General features: G+C 39.5%; 1 protein-coding gene across 6 annotated transcripts; it reads left to right on the top strand.

The window, feature by feature from the left end:
- The first annotated feature begins 4,196 nt into the window (after window positions 1-4,196).
- Window positions 4,197-20,992, top strand: SEC61A2 (SEC61 translocon subunit alpha 2). 6 transcript variants are annotated; one of them, XM_063323615.1, is made up of 14 exons: window positions 4,252-4,335; window positions 5,688-5,755; window positions 6,621-6,688; window positions 8,632-8,824; window positions 9,670-9,735; window positions 11,638-11,716; window positions 15,028-15,159; window positions 15,305-15,414; window positions 16,019-16,172; window positions 17,146-17,306; window positions 18,366-18,563; window positions 18,786-18,977; window positions 19,128-19,204; window positions 19,898-20,992. In XM_063323615.1, exons 4-14 carry the CDS (start codon window positions 8,696-8,698, stop codon window positions 20,082-20,084), a joined length of 1,485 nt encoding a protein of 494 aa, XP_063179685.1. In that variant the 5' UTR covers window positions 4,252-4,335; window positions 5,688-5,755; window positions 6,621-6,688; window positions 8,632-8,695; the 3' UTR covers window positions 20,085-20,992. The 6 variants fall into 6 exon arrangements, with proteins under 6 accessions (XP_063179687.1, XP_063179685.1, XP_063179689.1 ...); XM_063323616.1 differs by having other exon boundaries at window positions 4,267-4,339; XM_063323619.1 differs by lacking the exon at window positions 8,632-8,824 and having other exon boundaries at window positions 4,253-4,335.
- Window positions 20,993-21,008: the final 16 nt, after the last annotated feature.

Below are 21,008 nucleotides of genomic sequence, written 5' to 3'. Positions count from 1 at the left end.
GCAAAAAAATCTGCTGTAGCAAAAAACCCCAAACGTCATGGCTTTTTTGGGTTTTGTTTCTCATCTGGAGGCCTGTTGGGAGCTTCCTGAGCAACTCTTCTCTGCAGTGTAGGTACCACAGACTTTGTCTTGACAAGATACGTTAATAAAACAGGTTATAGGAGAAATCAATGAAAGGAGCAGCAGCAAATGACAAAACAGGAAGGTAATCATCCAGGTTTTCTGAAGGAGCTCAAACAGATACAGCTATTCAAGCCATTTGAAGAAGTTCTCAGAATGCACCTTTGCTCCAGCAACAAGACAAGGTGCGCAAGAGAGGACGGTGATTAAAAGGAGTTTGGCTTTAACCCTCACAAGCAAGAAGTCTTCCCCTTCTTGCAGCTTCTCCTGAGGGCCCTGAGAGGACTTCTCCTGAATCCCATCTTCTCCTTCCTCCAAGAGCAGTTCTTCCCGCCCCCCCAGCATGTGGGAGCTCTGCATCCTATTTAGAGGACTACTCTTTAAGTGTAGAGCTCTATAAGGGGTGTGCGAGGGCCACCTAAAGGCTCTGTTACACCACTGCTCTTGCCCTTCTGCTTGTGTGACTTTTTTAACTTCATGTGTTCAGAAGAAATGTGAAAAAAGCCCTTTGCCCTCCACTCCCAACTGCTGAGGCATTTCTGTAGCCACGCGCTCTGTACCCCAGCAGTCAGCCTGACCGGAAAGCCCTGGCAGTGCCTGAGGGAAGGTTTCAGCACAGCTGTCATCTGTGGACAGGAAAGAAATGGGTCTTTATTGGGAAGCAAAGGATAAACGACCAAAACATTGAGGTTAAGCAGGAGAATAATGAAGCCAGATGGCAGAGGGAGGTAAAATCTGCCCAGGCAGACACCAGTGTCGATTGTCCCCCTGCTACCCCAATGGCAGCTCTGCCATCGTTACAGGATTTTTCCCAGTGTTTTTAGTTTTCTGGTCTAGTTGTCAGTGAGAAGTTGGCACCTCCCTACTCCTCTCAGAGTTATCTGGGGGAGCATGCTTGAATGAACCAAACACACCACGAGCCAAAGACCTTTTTGAAAAGAAACAAAGTGAGGTTTAACCAAATCCAGCCCTTCCAGACAGAAAGTCCTGGTACGTGAGAAAGGGCAGATCACAGGCAGGGTGTGTATTCACCTGGGGAAACAGCTCCCAAAAGCAGCTCTGAAGCATACTTTGGTGTTTTACCCTAATTACTTCACACATTAATTATGACACAGAAGTAATCCCTGTAATCTGTTCTGTAGTCTGTTATTACATAACTTCTTTAGCACATCCATCACAGTGACAAGAAATCATGTTTCTTCCACTGTACTCTAGCAAACTTCACAACTTCTTATGCATTCTGAATAGTTTCATCTAATCAAGACATATTCCAGTTTAAGTTTCTGCTCTTGAGATTGCCAAGGATTTCTTGCCACGGTCCCTGGGCAGTAGACTCTTCAAGGTAGAAATCATCTTTGCTGAGAATGGCTGGAGCTTTGCCTGTCCCTTACTTCTTGCTGGTTTTAACCATGAATATTATCTAATAACAGCAGCTGCTTTTTCACATGGTGACATTTTGTTTGGGTATAATATAATATACTTCAGTGTGCTGAGACATTTTGCCCAACAGGCACTTATGTCAGGCCGGGTAGTTTTTGTACAGTTTATCTCCTGATACTCTGCCCACAAAGAACCTTTCCATCGATAACTAGAAAAAGGAGGCCAAAGAGTAACATTGCTTTGGCTGCAGCTGTAGATAAGAAAGCTGTAGAGCACGATCATCATCCTTGATTCAAAGCTGCATAACATTACATAAACCTACATTTTTTCCATTATGACAATACACGAGGGAAGTACAGGCCGAGTATTTTCCCATGGCCAGAGCCTGACCCTGTTCTGCACCACTTGCACGCAGGCTCCGCAGGTTTGGTTATCTAACCAAGTAAAGGACGCTTGAGCATTCAGAGCCTGCTTTATCCTCCTCGTGGGAGACACAGCTATTTCTGTAGTACTGCTCGGCTAAATGCCCCCAGCCCAGCGTTGCTGTGCCACTGAGCCCCCCAGGGAAGCCGGGGTAAGGAAGGGAGGGCTTCAGCACTGCTGGTTGCCTGCAGAACACTGCTCTTCTGTGATGGCTAACGGCTACCAGGAGGAAGACAAAGCACTTGCTGAGTTAGGAGTGAACACTGTTTCTCCAACCAATTTTGCTGAGTTAGGAGTTAACACCGTTTTCTTCCACCAAACAAGGCTGTTTTCTGTCTGTGAGCCGTGCTGCGCTCTGCGTGCAGGCTTGGCTCTCCCTGCGTGAGTGCTGGATTCCTTTTGCAAAAAAGCATTTTGGAAAAGAGAAGCAGAAATTGTGAAAGCCCCAGATGAAAGTGCTGCTTGACAATGGGAGGAAGTTTCCTGGGTGTGCAGGAAATTTAATTAAAACAGTATACAAGTTGGGTGAGTGTGTAACAGAGCAGGTTCCCTGTTCTTGGACAGAAGAACGTTCTGGGTCATTAACACAAGCAGAAGTGAAGCTTTATGTGCTGTCAGACAGCAAAAAAGCTCACTAGAAAGAGAGGAAGTGTTACAGCACCTGTGCATTGTAGTGTGTGTGCTGAGATGCAGAGGTAAAGACAGAAGTTATGGATGAATGTTCAAGATTTTCAGAAGTGCAGGATTAGAAGAAAAAAAGTAAAGACACTGAAGGAAAGAGATGTTAGGTTGAGAAGTTCATTAAAGACAGCAGCTACTCTTGGTGACAGGAAAAATGTAAAACAAGTATTTTAGTAACAGTGATGGTATTTTAGATTTGTAAAAAAATCTAGCCTGAACTGTGAAGGCACAAAGTTTTGAAATTTTAGTATTCATTTGGAATGAGCAAAGAAAACAATACTGCATTTTTGATTTTTTTACTTCCATCACGGGGAATGCGTTCACAGGTGACACAGTAACATTTCTTCAGCACACTCCAAGCAGTGCATCTGTGTTAGTATGGAGTGAAGAAACCTGGACCTTTTAGCAATCATCAAAACATGGCCCAGCAACTTATAGATAGGAATGTTTGCTATAAGCTATCAAGACATGTAATTTAAGGAACTTTTAAGATAAATATGGCTAAAAATCTGAACAAAAGGTAATTACAAGAAACTTCCTGAAGCTCAGTTATTAATTTGTAGATTACAATCTACAAGCAAGATGCTAGGCCATTATGGGCATTTATCAGACTATTAAGGAACTATAGGTGAAACTAATTGCTATAGGGTAACTCATTAGTATTTGTAAAATTATATCATAGAATAATGGAATGGTTTAGGCTGGAAGGGACCTTAAAGATCATCTAGTTCCAAGCCCCTGTCATAGGCAGGGACTGGAAGAAAAAGCCTTTCCCAGTAAGTGATTTCAGATTGAGGAAAGCTCTTAACAAAATTCTTTAAAAATATTGTGGCAATTGGTTTGGTTAAGACGATTTCTTCTCAGGGAATGCAGAATAATCCAACAAGGTTGGGGAGGAGCCGTAATCATTCATAATTTATATTCTTGGTAACTGAGCCTAAAACACCTGTCATGTTGTTGAGGAAGACAAGCCCATGCATAGGATGAGTTAACTCAGGATGAATAGTTTTAAATTATCATATATAAGTTCTGCAATAAATCGTGATAACCCTCATTTTACAGACCATTGTAACAAAGAGCTCTGAAGAAGGTTTGATATCCATTTCGGTGACACCTATTCCCAGTCCAGGCGCTCTGTCAGGTTCACTTCACCCACACACCCGTGCTTTTAACAAACTGCCTGTGAAATTACCTCATTACCCGTGAAATTATCCCACCCCACTCATCAGTACGGATTGGCGTACCGGTACCAAACCGCTAACTCTGTGCTCTTCCACGCGAGGAGGTATTCCCCCTCCTTTCACACAAAAAATATCAAAGAATGAGTTTTAGCGGTGTCGGTGGGTGGGATGGAGTCGCTCAGGCGGTGCTATGGCGGCCCCTGGGCGGGAACAGCCCCCTCTCGGCGCGCAGAGGATGCTGGGAGCGCGGCTGCCCGCCGAGAGCCTGATCCGTCCGGTAGCGCCCGTTCTTCCCCGCCACGGATCCCGTTCCCCTCACCTCGGAGGAAGAAGCCGTTAAGCAGGGGCGATGTGGCTTTTTCCCCGCCGCCTTCGGTCCCGCCGTTTTCCTCAGGGAAGGGGGATAGTCGGCCTGAGCGATGCCTGAGCGATAAGGGGGATGGATGGGGGCCTTGCGGCCAGCGTCACGTGAGTGCGCCGGCCGGCGGCAGAGGGGAGCGGCAGTGACAGCGGCTGAGGGAGGCGGCCGGTCCCGCCGCCGCCATGGGCAGTGAGTACGGACAGTGCCGTAACGCGGCCTGGACGATGCGGGAAGCCGCGCTGGGGAGCGGGGTCGGTGGCTGCGTGAGGGGAGGACGCGGTCGGTCGCCGGCTCGGCCCACCCCGCCTGAGGTGGCCGCCCGCCTGAGGTGCCGGCCCTAGGCAGGCCGGAGAGGCGGTGGCAGCGGGGCAACCTCTTCCCGAACAGGTTTCCCTGCTGCCGGCTGGAGGGTGAGACGAGTCACTGCTTTGTGCTGGGTTATCCTCCCCTCTCCCCCAGCTTTAGTATTTTCGCATGGGTGCTGTGCCGCCCAGGGAAGCTGTGGCTGCCCCATCCCTGGAGGTGTTCAAGGCCAGGCTGGATGGGGCTTTGAGCAGCCTGGTCTAGTGGGAGGTGTCCCTGCCCAGGGCAGGGGGGTGGAACTAGATGATCGTCAAGGTTCTTTCTAACCCAAACCGTTCTATGATCCTGTGGAGCAAGATTCATCTTCTGATGAGCTGCCTGAGGGCTTAGCATACATAAAGGAGAAATATGTCACAGTAAAGTGTAAAATTAAACATGGCCTTTTGACCAAAATGTTACTTAACTTGGCTTGTGGTGTAATAAATGTGTTTTCTTTGAGAAGGTACTGATGATTGTTTTCTGTGGCTATTTTGATGTGTTGGGGCAGGGAATAACATATACATTTTCGAGGACAGATTACCCACCAAGCATACGTGCTTTGAATTTTTTTTTCCCAGAAAAAGAGCTCAAACTGTTGAGCTTTTTTGTTTTTAAAGGAGAAAATGTGAAGAGAGATGTATCAGAAGTTAAACTAAAATTCTCTAAAGTTCCAGTCAGAATTAAGTGTTGCAGTGATTTAAATTATGATTTCTAAATATATTTTAGTGATTGAATTATTTTCTCGGCTAAATACTTCTGTAAAACACAAGATACTAATCTCTACACAGGTAGTTTTGGATGTCAGTATCCTTTGCTTCAACGTTTAACTAGCACAGGCTGATACTAGGTCATTTATTTTTAGATGGAATACAATTTAGTTCACTTCTGGTGATTTATACAGTGACACTTCTCATCTAAAATGCTTCCAGTTGTGGAAAAAAGAATGGACCAAATCTGATGAGAACAAGAATTCTCCTTCACATTTTTGCCCTGTTTTCAATTGCTTTCAGGTTAGGGCGTTAGTTTTCAGACATTGAATTAGAGTATGTGTTGATGAAATAATTCACTTATAAAGTGTTATTTACACTTTATTTTTCTCTTGGAAGTTAATTAAAGTTGTATGAAGATTTATAAATTCATAAAGGTTCATTAATGTATTTTTCTCTCTTCTTTTGTGTGTGTGTTTTTTTCTGGAACAGTAAAATTTTTAGAAGTTATTAAGCCATTCTGTGCAGTGTTACCTGAAATCCAGAAACCGGAAAGAAAAGTGAGTGCCACATTTTGTTCTTACTTTTATTGGTTCACAGATAAGAGAATATTGTGATATTCAAGTCCACGTTCCAATATAAATACAGACAGTGGGCCCTAAAGTGGTACATATTCTTTGGAGGAGGGGAATCCGTGTTAAGGTAAAAGATTACCATGATGATGAATTTTTATCAGCCTGCAGATAAATTGTTCCACTTGGTAATTATGCTAACTAATTTTTTAAAAAAACATCTCATCGCTAGACTAAGTTTATTTAGTTTCAGTTCTGTATGATTTGCTCTATTTCAATATGCTCAAACAGAGTTTTTAAGCTTTTTTTTCTTTTTTCTCTGGGATACTATTGTTGGCTTTGAGTACTGGTCACAACTGTGGGCTTTTACCTGGCTTATATATTACTTTGAAAAGGCTTGTGCTGTACTTCAGGAACGACAAACTTAGTTCTTCCTTTCCCACAAAATATTTTCTCCTCCCATATCTTTGATTCAACATGAGGAAGTGGGAAAGTGATCTGTGATATAGTTCAAGTAATTGCTCCCTGTTCACCTACTGGAAGTGACACTTTCCTTTGTTCTGGAATCAGTGAACTGAGTTCATTTACAGCTGATCTCTCTGATCCCCTAGACCTAGAAGCTCCTCACTTTGTGCGTTTTCTGGATTAAAATTAGTTAATTTCTACAGATCAGAAAGAGACCTGCCATGTCAAAAAAGGAACCCCCTTTTTTTTATTTCCAAAACTCAAGCAAGCACATACCACCTAGGTGACAAAGGTTCTAATTAGAGTAACAAATTTACCTAATATTTATTGTCATGACTGGCATGAAAATTCCTTAAGAGCTAAATGTTGATTTTTATATTCTTAAAAGGAAATGCATAGCTGGGAACATGACACCATCCGAGAGAATCCTCTTTCGTTGATGAGAGATTCCTGAAGGTTAGGACTGGATGCAGAGCTGTTTGTGCCAGTAACCATAGCTGAGCCTGCTGGAATGAATGGAGAAGATACAGTAAAAACTGCTGGTTATTCCCCTCTGGAACTGATTTTTAAAAAGATTGGGATTTAACCCCTGGCTCTTTGCTCCATCTGTCCTTCCTTGCTGCTTTCCAGCACCTTCCCCTCTTGGGACGGGTTTGCAAACAAATTATTTAGGTCAGACAAAGGTGTCTTCAGAGCAGGAGTCTCTGTAGCCAGACCCTGTGCCAAGATCTGGGTGGACTAGAACTGGGTGGAAGGCACCTACCTTTGTTTCTGCAGTGGTGAAGCCTTAGTGCAATCTTCTGGTGCTGATTTCTTTCATATCTGTGATTAGTTGTTTATATCCATCATATTTTTGTCTAGTGAAGTGGATGGGGAGAGGAAGCTAAGACAAGTCTACAGATACTGATGTTTCTGTAAAGCTCATTGAGAGCTGTGATTTTTCTGGTGGTGTTTTTTTTTTTTTTTTTTTGCTTCCTTGCTTTCTATTTGCCAGAGAGGAAGAGGTGCTTAATCTGTCCATGTCCTCCATCAGCAGATGAAGGATGCCCAGAGAGGTGCTGAGGTGTCTGCCCCCTCTATTTGGGTCACCTTGTCGTTATTACTATCTAGGTCGCTGTCTCGGCAATGGCTGCCAGTTGCCAGCTTTGTACAAATTGAAGTGAAAATGTAGTTGGGAACATTTTTCCTAGACTGAAGAGCCCTTTGACCATTTTAAATTATGTTTCTTGCTTCTGAGCAGTTTATCAAGTGACCTAGGTCATTCTGTATAACTGTAGTTCTTTGTTATTTATTGTTTTCTTGCAAGCTGTCAGTTGCAGACATCATTAGTAATGGCTTGAGTGGGTTGGTTAAGGCCAGGACAAGAAATAAAGATAACAAAATAGAAAAAGAAATCTGTTTTCTCTAAACTTATATTGTTAAGTGAAAATGAAGTTTTGATTCAGTTGGGCTCTCATTGGATCATTTTGCCATTATTGTTGATGAGGGAAGTGGGCTTTTTCTGTCACTAGGGTGTGTTGCTTTTGTGTTTTGGCCAACTTGAATAACAGAAGCAGTTGCTACTTTTGTAGTTAGTGGCATCGGCTCGTATTTCCCTCACATGCACAGATTTTTCTAAGTAGAACACACTGTGCAGAACACCAAGAAGATGATGCTTAAGTCCCTTCATTTTCACAAGTTTTAAGAAAAATGTCAAAGGAATAAAATGTCCAATTGAATCTGATCAGATTGATCAAATGTACTGTCCCTGAGCTTGTTATCATTTGTGGCTGGCATATTTTGGTACCAATCTGTATTTTGCTGTTCCTGGCATATGGCCTCCTTTTTCTTTTTGAATCATAGAGGCTGTTTTCCTTGTGAATAACTGTGATTTGGGCGATGCAGAATTTCTCTAATGCTCATATTCACCACAGTTACAGAGAGAGCCAGAGCAGTTGTAGAGCTTGACTGATGCTTCAGAAGCTAAGGTTAACTGTCTGGCTGCAGAGAGAATTTGGTTAGGCAGTTTTCTTTTTAGAAGACTGTACTTAAAATCTGAATTGTAGAATTCAAACAGCACTCGCTAAAGTGGGTCAGCATTGCGTAAAGTCTAACACAAAGTACTGTTTGGATTTGTTTGCTGCTGTCACTATTTTTCTTTTTGTAACTTTGTACTGTAACTATTTTTAGCATCTTGCCTCTTTTAAGAGAGTGAGGCAGTATCAGTAAATAAATTAAATTACTGGGGTTATTTTGCTTCTAAGTAAGTGCATGATTTCACTTATAAAGATACTGACTACTTCTGGGTTTTCTTTTGCTTGAGCAGCTGTGCTGCTGCATTGCTTTGTAGCTTCTCATTTGTGGGTGTTCAGTACCTATAGAACCAGGCACTAATAATTTTTCTTGTTACTTCTCTACAGGCAGATTCAGTGGTTGGAGGCAGAAAGTTTGTATTTCTGCTGTATCTGTCTTGCATGTTAGTTCATGTCACATATTAGTAGATGCTGTACTCTTGCCTACAGTGAATGCACTTATCCTAATGTTTACGGTCCACGGAGGAGAGGTGGGAACTTCAACATAACACTGCATCTTAGCTCCCTCTGGTTGCTTCAGGTGCATTTCTTTCTGTCTCGTGCTTTGAGTAATCCACTGGTTCAGACTTAAATCTTGTGATTCTTCTCTTCTTGCACCTGGCTCTGGTTACAGTTGCCTCAAACGTTGTGATCCTGAGATTCTCTTCAATGTATTAGTGACTAATGATCATTGATCTGACATTCTTTTTAAAGTAATAATGTAGTCAACATTGATAAAAAAATTTTGGAGTGGAAAAAAAGAGTCTTTAAAAATTATTTTGTGTTCTGTGTCCATGAAAATAATGGTGAATGTAGGCTTCCTCTAACACCTTTGAAGAACTTAATTCTAAATATTCTGAATTGCGATCCAAAACTCATGGTTCTTCTGTTCTTTATAACTTGTCTTCCCAGCAGTTAAATCTCTTTAAAAACTTCTTAGTGCTTTAGTTTAATAACTTCCAGCTTTACAAAACAGTGCCTCCAATCTTTTGAAGTCTAGGGCACTAATCACTGAAGACAATTTTTTATTTTTTATTAATCTTTCATGTTCATTCTGGTACGTCCATGTTTTTAGCCATATTGTTGCTTTTCTGTAAATACACCCCCTGTATTAGAATACTATGTATAAAATATATTCTACTTGCTGGGTGTCGGCCATGCTGTCTGCCAGATCCCATATAAGTTTTGACTGCACAAAAGCCCATGACTGTTTCTCTCTATAAAATCTGAAATCATATTAAAAATGAATTCTAATGAGAAATAATGCATTCTGGTTCAATATCTTTGCATTTAATTCTGAATGATACAGCATTTAGTACTAATGTGAGAGTACAGTGAAAATTCTACATACAATGAACACGTTAATCTCTACAATCTGTTCTGTAGATCCAGTTCAGAGAGAAGGTACTATGGACGGCTATCACGCTCTTCATTTTCTTAGTGTGCTGCCAGGTCGGTATTGATATTTTCTGTGTTTCAGAAAATGTGTGTTCTGTACATATAAAATGAAGTGCTAAAAGGGTGAGAAGTTCTGGTCTCATGTGGACCTACCAGTTTCAGTTATGTATTTTTATGGTTAAGTATTTAAAGCTTGGTTAAAGAAACCTGATTCTCTGAAATATACTGTCAATAATAGAGACTGTGTTTTCAGAAACTAATGCTTTCTATTTAGTCTAAAATTTGTAATGTTTTTTCTTGTTATATGAAAGGTTCTATCAAATGCTGATACTGGCTGCAGGGTAAACGGCCAAGCTAATTATTCATTGAGTAGACTAAACAAAAATGAGCAATATTGTGCATTCTTTACCCTCTGTTCATAGCTAAATTTAGATTTTAGCAGTAACAAGTTTGAAAGTGAAGTGACTGTTTTTACCTGATTCCTCTTTAACAAGCTGATGGGTTGTAAAGATTGCAGAAAAATAGTTCTGAGGTGTTTAAGTTGACATTGGGTTTTTTTGTGAATATACTGACAAAAATGTTCGCTAAATAAAACCCCTCCAAAACACAGGTCTTTGTAAATGTCTTTATTACTCACAGTTGCAGGAGTTCCTAGAACCTGGAGATGGGTTGTAAACAGATAGTCTTTTGTTTTGATTTGAAATACTTAGATACTGCAGGAAAATATGTATTACTTGATAGATTTATTTTTTTCTTTTTTTTTTAGACTTGTAGACCTCTTAGAATTAAAATAAACCGTACCTCTTCAGAATCGGGCTTTGTAGGTTGTATTTATTAACTTATCCATTCCAGACTCTGGAGCAATAGTTTAATAATTTTTGTTTACAACTCTAAAGGACTTTTGAAATGCTAAAACCCATTGTTTTAGCTAACCCATTGTTAGAGCTAAAAGCTCTTGTAACTACTTGTTTTTTTTGGAAGGAGGAGGCAGGAATGATACCAGACTAGAAGAACATGTAGTTTGTCTTTGTTTCCTAGCTGCTGGATAGATGCATAATTAAGATTTTGAATCTATACAAAAAGATTATAGTAGTTGAATAAGGACATCAGATGGTGCGGACTAGAGTTTTCAGGAATTAATCTATAAGATTGCCTAGATTCCTAGTCTACTGTTTCTGTGACTAAGAATAGTTTTAAAGAGCTCAAAATCACTCAGTATTGACATACAGAATATTGAAAGTTTTATATAAACTTGTCTAACTTTGAGAATTCCATATGGGATATTTTAAAACATATTTCCACCTGTAGAATCTGAATATTTAAACATGCTGGTGGGAGATACTAATGTTGTAGTTTATGCTTTATCTTTAATTTGTAGTGAAAAGAAATTCTGTTTAGGACCATTTAAAAAAATAAAACCCCTGCTTTCTTCTGTCTTCTGAAAGGTGTTTTGCTACAGTTTTCTCTTGGTTTGTTGTTTATTTGGTTTTTTTTTAAACAAAATTGCTGCAAAAATTTTGGTGACATAAGTAATGGAATATCATCTAATATTTTTTCCCAGTTTGTTAATGATTTGTGGTGGCTAACCTATTTATTTTATGCCTTTTCTATTCTTCTGGGGAGTTGTAGTACTCCAGAACCACATATGTCAGGCATTTACATCTTCAACTTCAGTTATGTGGTTTATGTGCACTGACTCTTCTTTCTAGGGGTTTCTGCTTTTTCCTGTAGAAGGGTCTTAGTTTACATAGTTTAGTCCTCTGAGTCATACCCCAGTTGAAGCATTAAAATAGGTGGTGTCAGCGTCTGTTACTGTATGCTTTGGTTTAATTTAAAAAAAAGGTTGGAATAAATTATATTAAACAGTGTAACAGTTGAATCATTACATGTTAAGCTTTTTGGATTAATGCAGGCTTTCTTTGTACATCTGCTTAATGCCACTGTGCACTTTGACAGATACCTTTGTTTGGAATCATGTCATCAGATTCGGCAGATCCGTTCTATTGGATGCGAGTCATTCTTGCGTCAAACAGAGGTTAGTAGATTATTTCCTTGCTCTCTGTTTTGTAGCAGTATAAACAGACCAGGAATAAAAGGGTTGGCTGTTACATTTCGTACAACCCAGATGTCATGTTGAAACACTTTGTAAAGTTCTTAACACAGGTGTAATTAAAACTGACTGATACTTGAGGAGTGCTTCATTTTAGGAATGGGGTTTCCTTTGACGCGCAGATGAGATTAACCTTGATTCTCAAGTTTTGGGATGATTCTGTTTCAAATTGTAGAGCAGTCTCTTTCTGATAAATATATGGGACGAGGAATCTTCTGCCCCACCACTTAATGAATAGCACTAATGTGCAGTATGAGCGTGTTGACTAGAAAATACTTTATGTGGGCAAGTCAGTTGTGCCACATAATATTTTGGCAACAGTACAGGTGAGTAATTTTATAGGTGGGAAAGGTGAGGGCAGAGATGATTTGGATTATAGTTTAGCTTAGCCAAACTAACTTACTGTAGAATAGACAAGTGGATCCTAACCAAATGTATGAGACGACTTCAACTAATGCTAGAAATCCAAAACTCAAGATGGGTGACCCAGCATGCATGACTAAATGAGGACACTGACCTCATCTGTATCTCGGGAAACTGGCCGTAAGTAAGAAAATCAGTGCATACCTCTACTGTGAAGGTACAAATTATTTAGGAATGGCAAATTTTGTCACACCAGTGAGATAATTGATTAAGGTAAATAAGTTATCTGTTTCAAACTCTCCTGCAAAATTTGCATATAAAATTCTGTGTCTCACTAGCAACACATGATACTAAATATGCTGTCTACTACCGAGACAGAGTGGTAGCAGTGGCCAAGAAAAAACTAGAGAGACCGTGAAGGCAACAAACAGCAGGAGTGGCAAAGTTAATTTTCACCTAAGTAAACTGACTAGATGTCATTGGAAGATGTGAGGTAAAGACTACAGTTTTTGACATCCTAATTTTCTTATTGTTGGAGAAGTAGAGATTTCTGTGACAGATGACGTAATATTTAATCACGGTACTGAACAGTATAGACTTCAGGATGCAAGTATGAAAGAATCACATTAGAATAATGACTTTCGTGCTTTCACATTTTACATTTTAGCAGCAGGGTGAACACTGAAAAAAATAAGAACAAAATAATTGTGTAATAATGCTTAAAATTTTTAAAAATTAGAACTGAAATGAAGACTCTGGTAGTTAGGCAGAAATGAAAAGAAGATTCTGGATGATAGGGGAGGTGCTAAAAAAATCTTTCTTAAATTCTTAAATAATATTAAAGGCTCTTCAGGAAATGAAGTTATTGCAGGATAAGAGGGAAGACCCCTAATGGCTTAAGAACTGGTTGAAAAGGTCAGAAGGAATGTCTGTACACATCTGTAAGGTGCCACAAATTGAATATTGTGTGCAGTTCTAACCTACCATGCCACACAGGATATAGTGGAATTAAAGAAAACGCTCAGGAAAAGACACCAGGGAAAATCAAAGGTAGATATCGATCTATAGAAAGAAATCCGAAAAAAATAAGGATTCTTTGCCATGAAGTGTGCATATCCCAAATGCCTTTTAAGTCCTCATCTCTGGAAAAAGTGGATAGGGGATGCATAGTCACTTTTTCTTTATAATGTAAGAGGGGAGGGGCAGCCAATGGTATCATTAAACAGCACCTGTAACTCAACGTTTCTGAGTAAATGACAGATGTATGGGAAAAAGGAAATACAGAATGATACTTCCCCCAAAGAAGGGGCCCCTTTCGGAGATAAGGTGAGAGGACAGATAAGTTTCTAGGCTGATGTGCTGTGCATACAGTGTTTCTACTGCTTTTCGTCTTCCATATGACCTTACAGACTGTGCTTCCCCTGTCACTGGCTCTTGTTGAGAATTTACAAGTCTGCAGTGGCTAAATAGTATATTATTCTTGGTAAGTTTATGATGGAACAGTACTGTACTATACTGAGAGCGGAGTTGCACTGAAATGTAACAGAATTGAGAAGAATTGTAAGATGATATTGTGACTTAATGTCAGAAAAAATGTGTATTATTTATGTCCCTTGAGTGGCCATGTAAAAGATGGTGACAAAGTAATTTAATCTGGCTTAATTGAATATTAAACTTGTAAAATGTGTCCTTATACAAACTTTTTTTCTTTAAGGTTCCACCTTGATAAATGTGGAAAGTTTGATCACCTGGTAGTTCTAGATTCTTAATTTTCATCTCAATTTTAAACGTTTTGGTTTTTTAAGCTTTCAATGTCTTCAGATAGGAGAAATTTTTCATGTGTTAGCTGAAGGACAACTTAAATTTCAAAAAGTAATCTCTTTATAATGCTGTTGCTCCAAAAGGACGATGTGGAAGAATGTTTCTGTGTTGAGATGGGAGAGTATATTGTACAGACAAGAGGTGGGCTATTTTCCTGAGTTTAATTGCTTTGTGTACATTCAGTTCTGTTCCTGCACCACATTATAATATAACTCAAGCAGTTAACAGTACTTGAAGACCTTGCTGAGAATATTTCTGAATTAGAGTATTGGGTGGTAGTTCAGGTGTTGCAGGTGCATCTGTCTGAGGATGCAAGCACAGTGAGTGGTGCCGCAGGCTGGGAGGGAAAAGCAGGAAGATTTTGTGGAATATACACCTACGAGCTGCAGCAGTGGTGTTTTATGGTGTTATATCGCCCTGTTTGAGTCGTGTGCAGTTGGAAGTTGATACCTTGGTGACATTGTAGGTGAGTTGTCAGAGTACAACTTGGTGACATTGTAGGTGAGTTGTTGAGTACAGCATCTTAGTGACGTGTTTGTTTTCTTAAGAACTAGTTTAATGCTAAACTTCTGTACTCTTAACTGGATTCCAAGAGTGGCGTTATCAGACACTGTGGATCTGCAGCATCTTTCTTGTGGTCTTCAAAATTAAACTGTTGGAAAACATGTCAGTTGAAGCACTGACGGAGTAAACAGCCAGGGAGAAGATGCTTTCCAGTGAAAGGTTCCTTGATAGAATATGCCAAAAAGCTGAACTTCAGTGTGCATTGACCTTTAGTGTCAGCGTGGTTTCGCAAAAATATTGGAAGTGAAGAGCTACATAGGTTTTTCATGCTGGCTTCAAAATTACAGATTTTAACACAGCAGCTTTCTTTTGTTAGGAGATAACGGTCTTTGTTCTGATCATACCTGTACTGGGATATACATGTTTGAAGAGTTATGAAAAATGTTCCTTATAGGTCAGAAACCTTTCAACAGACCTAATATCCTCAGAGTCTAATTTTTAGAAGAGATGCTTAGATGGCGATTGTATTAATTTTTCTTCCTGTTTAGGTACTTTGATGGAATTAGGTATCTCACCCATTGTGACATCTGGTTTGATCATGCAGCTGCTGGCTGGAGCAAAGATCATTGAAGTTGGCGATACTCCAAAAGACAGAGCCTTGTTCAATGGAGCTCAGAAATGTAAGCACCATTCCAATTAAAATTAATAAACATATTTTGATTCTTGGGAAAGCAGCCTGCCTAAGTGATACTAGATGTGAGATTTCCTTGGTAGGTGATTAAAGCAGATTTTTTCTTAAAGGATTTGCTTTCTCTCTTGTTTTAGTATTTGGGATGATTATTACCATTGGTCAAGCCATTGTGTATGTTATGACTGGAATGTATGGAGATCCTGCTGAAATGGGTGCTGGAATTTGCCTTCTTATTATAATCCAGGTTTGTAATGAGCTATTTTGTGTGTAACTGAGCCTGGTTAGGTACAGTATTGCTGGAAGGAAATATCTTTCTATGTCTGGTTGCCTTTTATTCATTTATTTTTAATGCTGTAAGGCATCACGCTTTGTATCTATCTGTCTGTACGTGAGAAATTCTAAATATTCCATGCAGGAGGAGAAAGCAGGGATGTTTCAGATAGGAGTGGCTGTTTGATTCAAAATAACAGGAATTAGTAGACTTTGAAAGCAGTAGAAGCTGTTCAGTACCGTGGAGGACTTCTCACTAAAGGGCACAGATGCAGCTTTGAGACATTATCTTGTAGAGCAAAGCAGTTAAATGCACAAACTTAAACACTTTTTTAAAAAGGTACTTACTGAGTAATCTGGTTGCTGGTGTCAGTGTTGAAAAGTCACAGAGATCATTGCCAGGGGAGATGCGCAGGCGTTTGTACGTGAGAGGGCAAAAATACTCCATGAATGATATTTAGATGAAAAACTTAATGATCACTCTCCAACATGATGAAGATACCGCAGCAGGGAATTATTACATAATTCTTGACATGATTTATTCTTGTTTCTGCTCAGTTTTATATCTTTTCCCACAGCTGTTTGTTGCTGGTTTGATTGTGTTGCTGTTAGATGAGTTGCTACAGAAAGGTTATGGCTTGGGGTCTGGTATTTCCCTGTTTATCGCTACCAATATCTGTGAAACCATTGTCTGGAAGGCTTTCAGTCCCACTACCATCAACACTGGCAGAGGTATGTGTGCTGATACAATTTGTTATAACGTGTCAGTGGAGGTATACTATACATAAGCTATCAGACGTTTATCGGATGGCTATTAAAAAATGTTTTAATGTGTGATGATGAGCTTCCAAAGTCAGTTGTCTAACACTGAAGATGAAAATAGTTTCTGACTAACGTGAAGATTAAGAACCTACAAGTTTGCCTTTGCTGATTTGAATGGCAGTAGTTAAAATGGGACTTGAAGCCCCTTGACTGAAGATTTTTGGGGTTCCAAACTGAAATAGTCTTGGTTTAGCACCATTTAGTCCATATAAATAGAGAAGGTAAGAAGGAGGAGCTGTTTATGATCTAGCTGTTGTTTGTGGCTACAGGATACTTTTATAGTTGGTGCCTCCAAGTTACTTTAAGCTAGTTTGATTCTTTGGAGACTTCCATCTCTTCATTCCTCAGCCAGTCTTTGACATCTGGTTGTCCCCAGACCCTAGAAATACCAAATTAAGATACAGCCTTGTTTGCATCAAGAAGTTAACTAGTTTAATGCATACATTTGAAATCCTGACCCATGTTTTTAGTTTGCTTTCATTTTCACCTGATTTATAGTAGTTCTGTCCGTTGCATTTTGTTACTGCTTTTCTAAAGCTGTTTTTAGAATAGACTGTGAGCTATTTTTCTCCTCATTTATTATTTCTTCTTTCTAATCAATCTCTTGCCAGTAGAAAAGAAAGAAAAAGAGTATTAATTTGTTTTGTTTTGGTTTTTATTTTGTTTTATTTTTAAACCAAGAATAATGTTTTGGTCGATTATTCTATGTTCTGTAAGCTAAACTAGATTCCTGTATTGTGATAGATTTGTTGCAACAGGATTTATATCCTATTGTATCTGATTTTATATGTGTCATTTTTAAAATTTCCAAAAGAAAGATACTATTTTATAAATGTTTTTAATTTTCAGTGTAACATTTCTTTTAATTTCTTGTTTCATGCAGGCACAGAGTTTGAAGGTGCTGTGATCGCATTATTTCATCTTCTGGCTACACGAACCGACAAAGTCCGGGCTTTGCGGGAGGCTTTTTACCGACAGAATTTGCCCAATCTCATGAATCTGATTGCTACAGTATTTGTATTTGCTGTAGTCATATATTTTCAGGTAAAATGTGAAATTCCTCATAGCAGCTCTGCAGCTGCGTAGGTAAAAGTGCGTAGACCCAAAACGTTGCAGTCACTGTGAAAAAATGCAGAAGTTAAACGAGAGGAACTGAAATAGCTCAGCTTTGAGTAAGGAACTCTTTTTATCTCAATATTGTTATTTCAGTAATATACCTCTGTGACAGTACAGCTGGTAAATGTTATAGCCAGACGTACTCGTACTCAGTGATGTGATCTCACGTCCATTAAAAGCCGTACATGCTATGAGAGTATTTTTACTAAAAATGGATTCTGGAACTGCAGTGTTGGTGTCACACAAATAATATACTTGATAATCATAGTTGAGTTAAAAGAGTATCTTTGGGCAGAGCTAAAGAACCTTGCGTCTTTGGGGTGTGCATGATACAGATTTGTTCTAGAAAACAACTGTGTAATTAATGCATAACTTAAAATTTGGGTTTTTCCCTAACTTTCTTGAAATACTTCACTACTATTTCTTTTTAAATTTAAGTATTTGCTAAAATGAACATTAAAGAAGATCCATAGAGTGATGTCTATTTATTTTTCTTTAATCTTTTCCATGGGTGGTTAAATGTGATCTTTTTATTACTATTATTATTATTTTAAGCTGTTGAGTCAGAATGCTGGCAAAAAAATGGAGTTATCTGGTTTTCAAGTCCATGTGGTTTTTCTTGGATCTACTCAGATGGGAGCCTGCCCCAGAAACCAGAAGGCTGGGCTTACTGCACAGAAACTAGCTAGTTAAGTTTAAAGGCATTAAAGGTTTTTATCAAACCCTATGCTATAAAGTGTATTTTAGAGGAATATAATTTAGTAGATGAGAGAGAATGATTCTGTGAAAAGCATGTAATACAACCAAGCAGGAACACTTATAAATGCTTAAAATTTGTAATCCAGAAAGCCTTTGGGTATTACTGTCTCAGACCTTGCGCTCCTTTTTATGTAGCAAAAACTCTCTGGTCAGGAATCGCTTTTAGACGTCCTGGGAATACCTTCTGTCTCTGAAATAAACCTGATGTGTTTGTGTTCTTCCCTGTAGGGATTTCGTGTTGATTTACCTATCAAGTCTGCCCGTTACCGGGGACAGTACAGCAGCTATCCCATCAAGCTCTTCTATACCTCCAACATTCCCATCATCCTGCAGTCTGCCTTAGTTTCCAACCTCTATGTTATTTCCCAGATGTTGTCTGTTCGGTTTAGCGGCAACTTCTTGGTGAACTTACTAGGACAGTGGGCGGTAAGTATTGTACCACTGTTTTAAATGCATAAAATTATTTGTATAAAGTACTTCATTGTGAAACTCTGGTCTTTAACCAGCAGAAAACTGGAATGCTTACTTTTAACATTGATATATAAAAGCTGTTTTAAACGTTGAATAGGAATTCCTCTGTAAATACAGGATAGGAATGTGAGAGATCTGTGAGAAATAACTAACTGCCTTTTTCTTCCCCTCCCACAGGATGTGAGTGGCGGTGGCCCTGCTCGCTCGTACCCTGTTGGTGGCCTGTGCTACTACTTGTCCCCTCCAGAATCCATGGGTGCAATATTTGAGGATCCTGTCCATGTAATAGTTTATATAATATTTATGTTGGGATCCTGTGCGTTCTTCTCAAAGACTTGGATTGAGGTGTCTGGCTCATCAGCAAAAGACGTAGGTGTTCTGATGAACATGCCTAAATGTTTTCAAACACTGCCTCTAATTTAGAGCTGACTGGTTCCGAGCTAATCAGTTATTACTCTGACTAAATAGCAGGTGACTATAAAACACCCCAGCAGTTTCATAAAACCATGTTTTTTGCAGGTTGCCAAGCAACTCAAAGAGCAGCAAATGGTGATGAGAGGCCACAGGGACACTTCGATGGTTCACGAGCTTAACAGGTAAGGAGAGGCTGACTTCCAGCGGTGCTGCCGTACTGGGTGGCTGGGAGTGCTGGGGAGGTGTCAAACAGAGCAGATATTCTCGGAAAAATATGAGACCCGTTTCCACTGCAAATGTCAAGATTCTTCCCATTCAGCCATCGCCTTCCCTAGTAACGCAGAAGCTGTTCATAGCAGTAGGTAAGAGATTAACTGATAGAGTCTTTTGTTTAAGAGGCATAACGAGGGACTTTGGGATGAATCTCCTCCATGTTTGTAAAAGGAAGATACCATGATTTTCGCAGGTGTTTAATTTACTGGTGCTGAACTAAGATGACACTACAAAAGCGGTATTTTATGCAGTATGCAAAGCCTGCAGATCTGTATTGAAAGGTAGATTTTTCCCTACATACTTAAGTCAAAGCAGTTATTCTTGGTCCTGTGGAGGTTTCAGAGCATGCATATATATAAAATTGTTATACTTTTAATTGAAAAGCTTTGCCAGTGCTCAGTTATTCACACAGCTTTCCTATCAGTGAATATTTATTTTAGTTTCTACTTTGTGCAAATATGGAAGACAGTGAGGGCTATGGCAGACCTGACTTTGTTGCTCCATATTCTAGTTGGTTGTTTTACTAATAGATGTATTGTTAGAATCTTTGGGTGAAAATTCATGATTATAAATACTTTGATACTTTGTTGTTGTTGGTACAGGTACATCCCCACAGCAGCTGCGTTTGGTGGTTTGTGCATCGGTGCCCTTTCGGTATTGGCGGACTTTCTGGGAGCCATTGGGTCCGGCACTGGCATTCTGCTTGCAGTCACTATTATTTATCAGTATTTTGAAATCTTTGTAAAAGAACAGGCTGAAGTTGGAGGAGTAGGTGCATTATTTTTCTAGATGTCCAAATATTTCATGGTTTGTGTGAAAGGGAAAATATTTTGACCACATGTGTCATTTAGTCCAATACTGCTATTTTCTTTTTACTTGTTTTAAAGTGCTACATGTCCCATTACTGTAATGGGCCTTGAGCAATGCCTGTGCGCAGCATTAGTACCAGCTGCCTTAAGAATAAAGTTTACATTATCTTGTTTAAGTATTATCTAGTGTTGCCTGTAATGCTGGAAACCAATTCATCTACCTTGCTGTTCAAACACTACAGTGAGATGGTAAAATGTATCAGTTTGATATCGGTAAACATTTTTGCACACAGTATTAAAATGTTACATTTATTTCCCTGTCCTAAATAGGAAAAAAAAAAAAGAAATCTGAGTTCAGATTGCCACGTGCCAGTATTCTTGACAAAATTTATTTGTAGCCTGTATTTTACATTAATTTTTTTATACTTTCTTAACTTGTATTTCCCCATCATTGAACATGGCGCTCCTTATTCCTTTGCGGTGTCTTCACCCAGGCACCTTTCTCTTAGCTCTAAGGGTGGACAAGCAAACGTTTTACCGGAGACTGATACTCATCTCACCCATGAACTGGTTCTGTGGTGGATTTGCTGCATCGCAGGCCCTGGGCGCCCCGTGAGACAGCCTGGTAGCTGCTGTCATGCTCGTCAGTCAGCCCAGTAGTTTTGTTTTCAACATGTACTTGTGAAAACTGTGCCACTGAAACTCCATGTCCACTTTGCTTTTGTGAGTCTGAAGAACAAGGCCTGGTTCCTCGATCAGTGTTCAGAGGAGGGAAAGGGCGGGGGGAACGAGGAGTTCCTGCTGAAAATTTATTTATGTTGTCACGCTTTACAGCGGCAATGTAGCAACTGTAAACGTTAGACAATAAACTTATTTAATTAAGCTCTCCCCTGTGTCTTATCTG

This window comes from Chroicocephalus ridibundus, chromosome 1, assembly GCF_963924245.1.
Source record: "Chroicocephalus ridibundus chromosome 1, bChrRid1.1, whole genome shotgun sequence".
In the NCBI taxonomy this organism is placed as follows: domain Eukaryota; kingdom Metazoa; phylum Chordata; class Aves; order Charadriiformes; family Laridae; genus Chroicocephalus; species Chroicocephalus ridibundus.
This window is presented reverse-complemented; position numbering and strand designations above follow the sequence as displayed.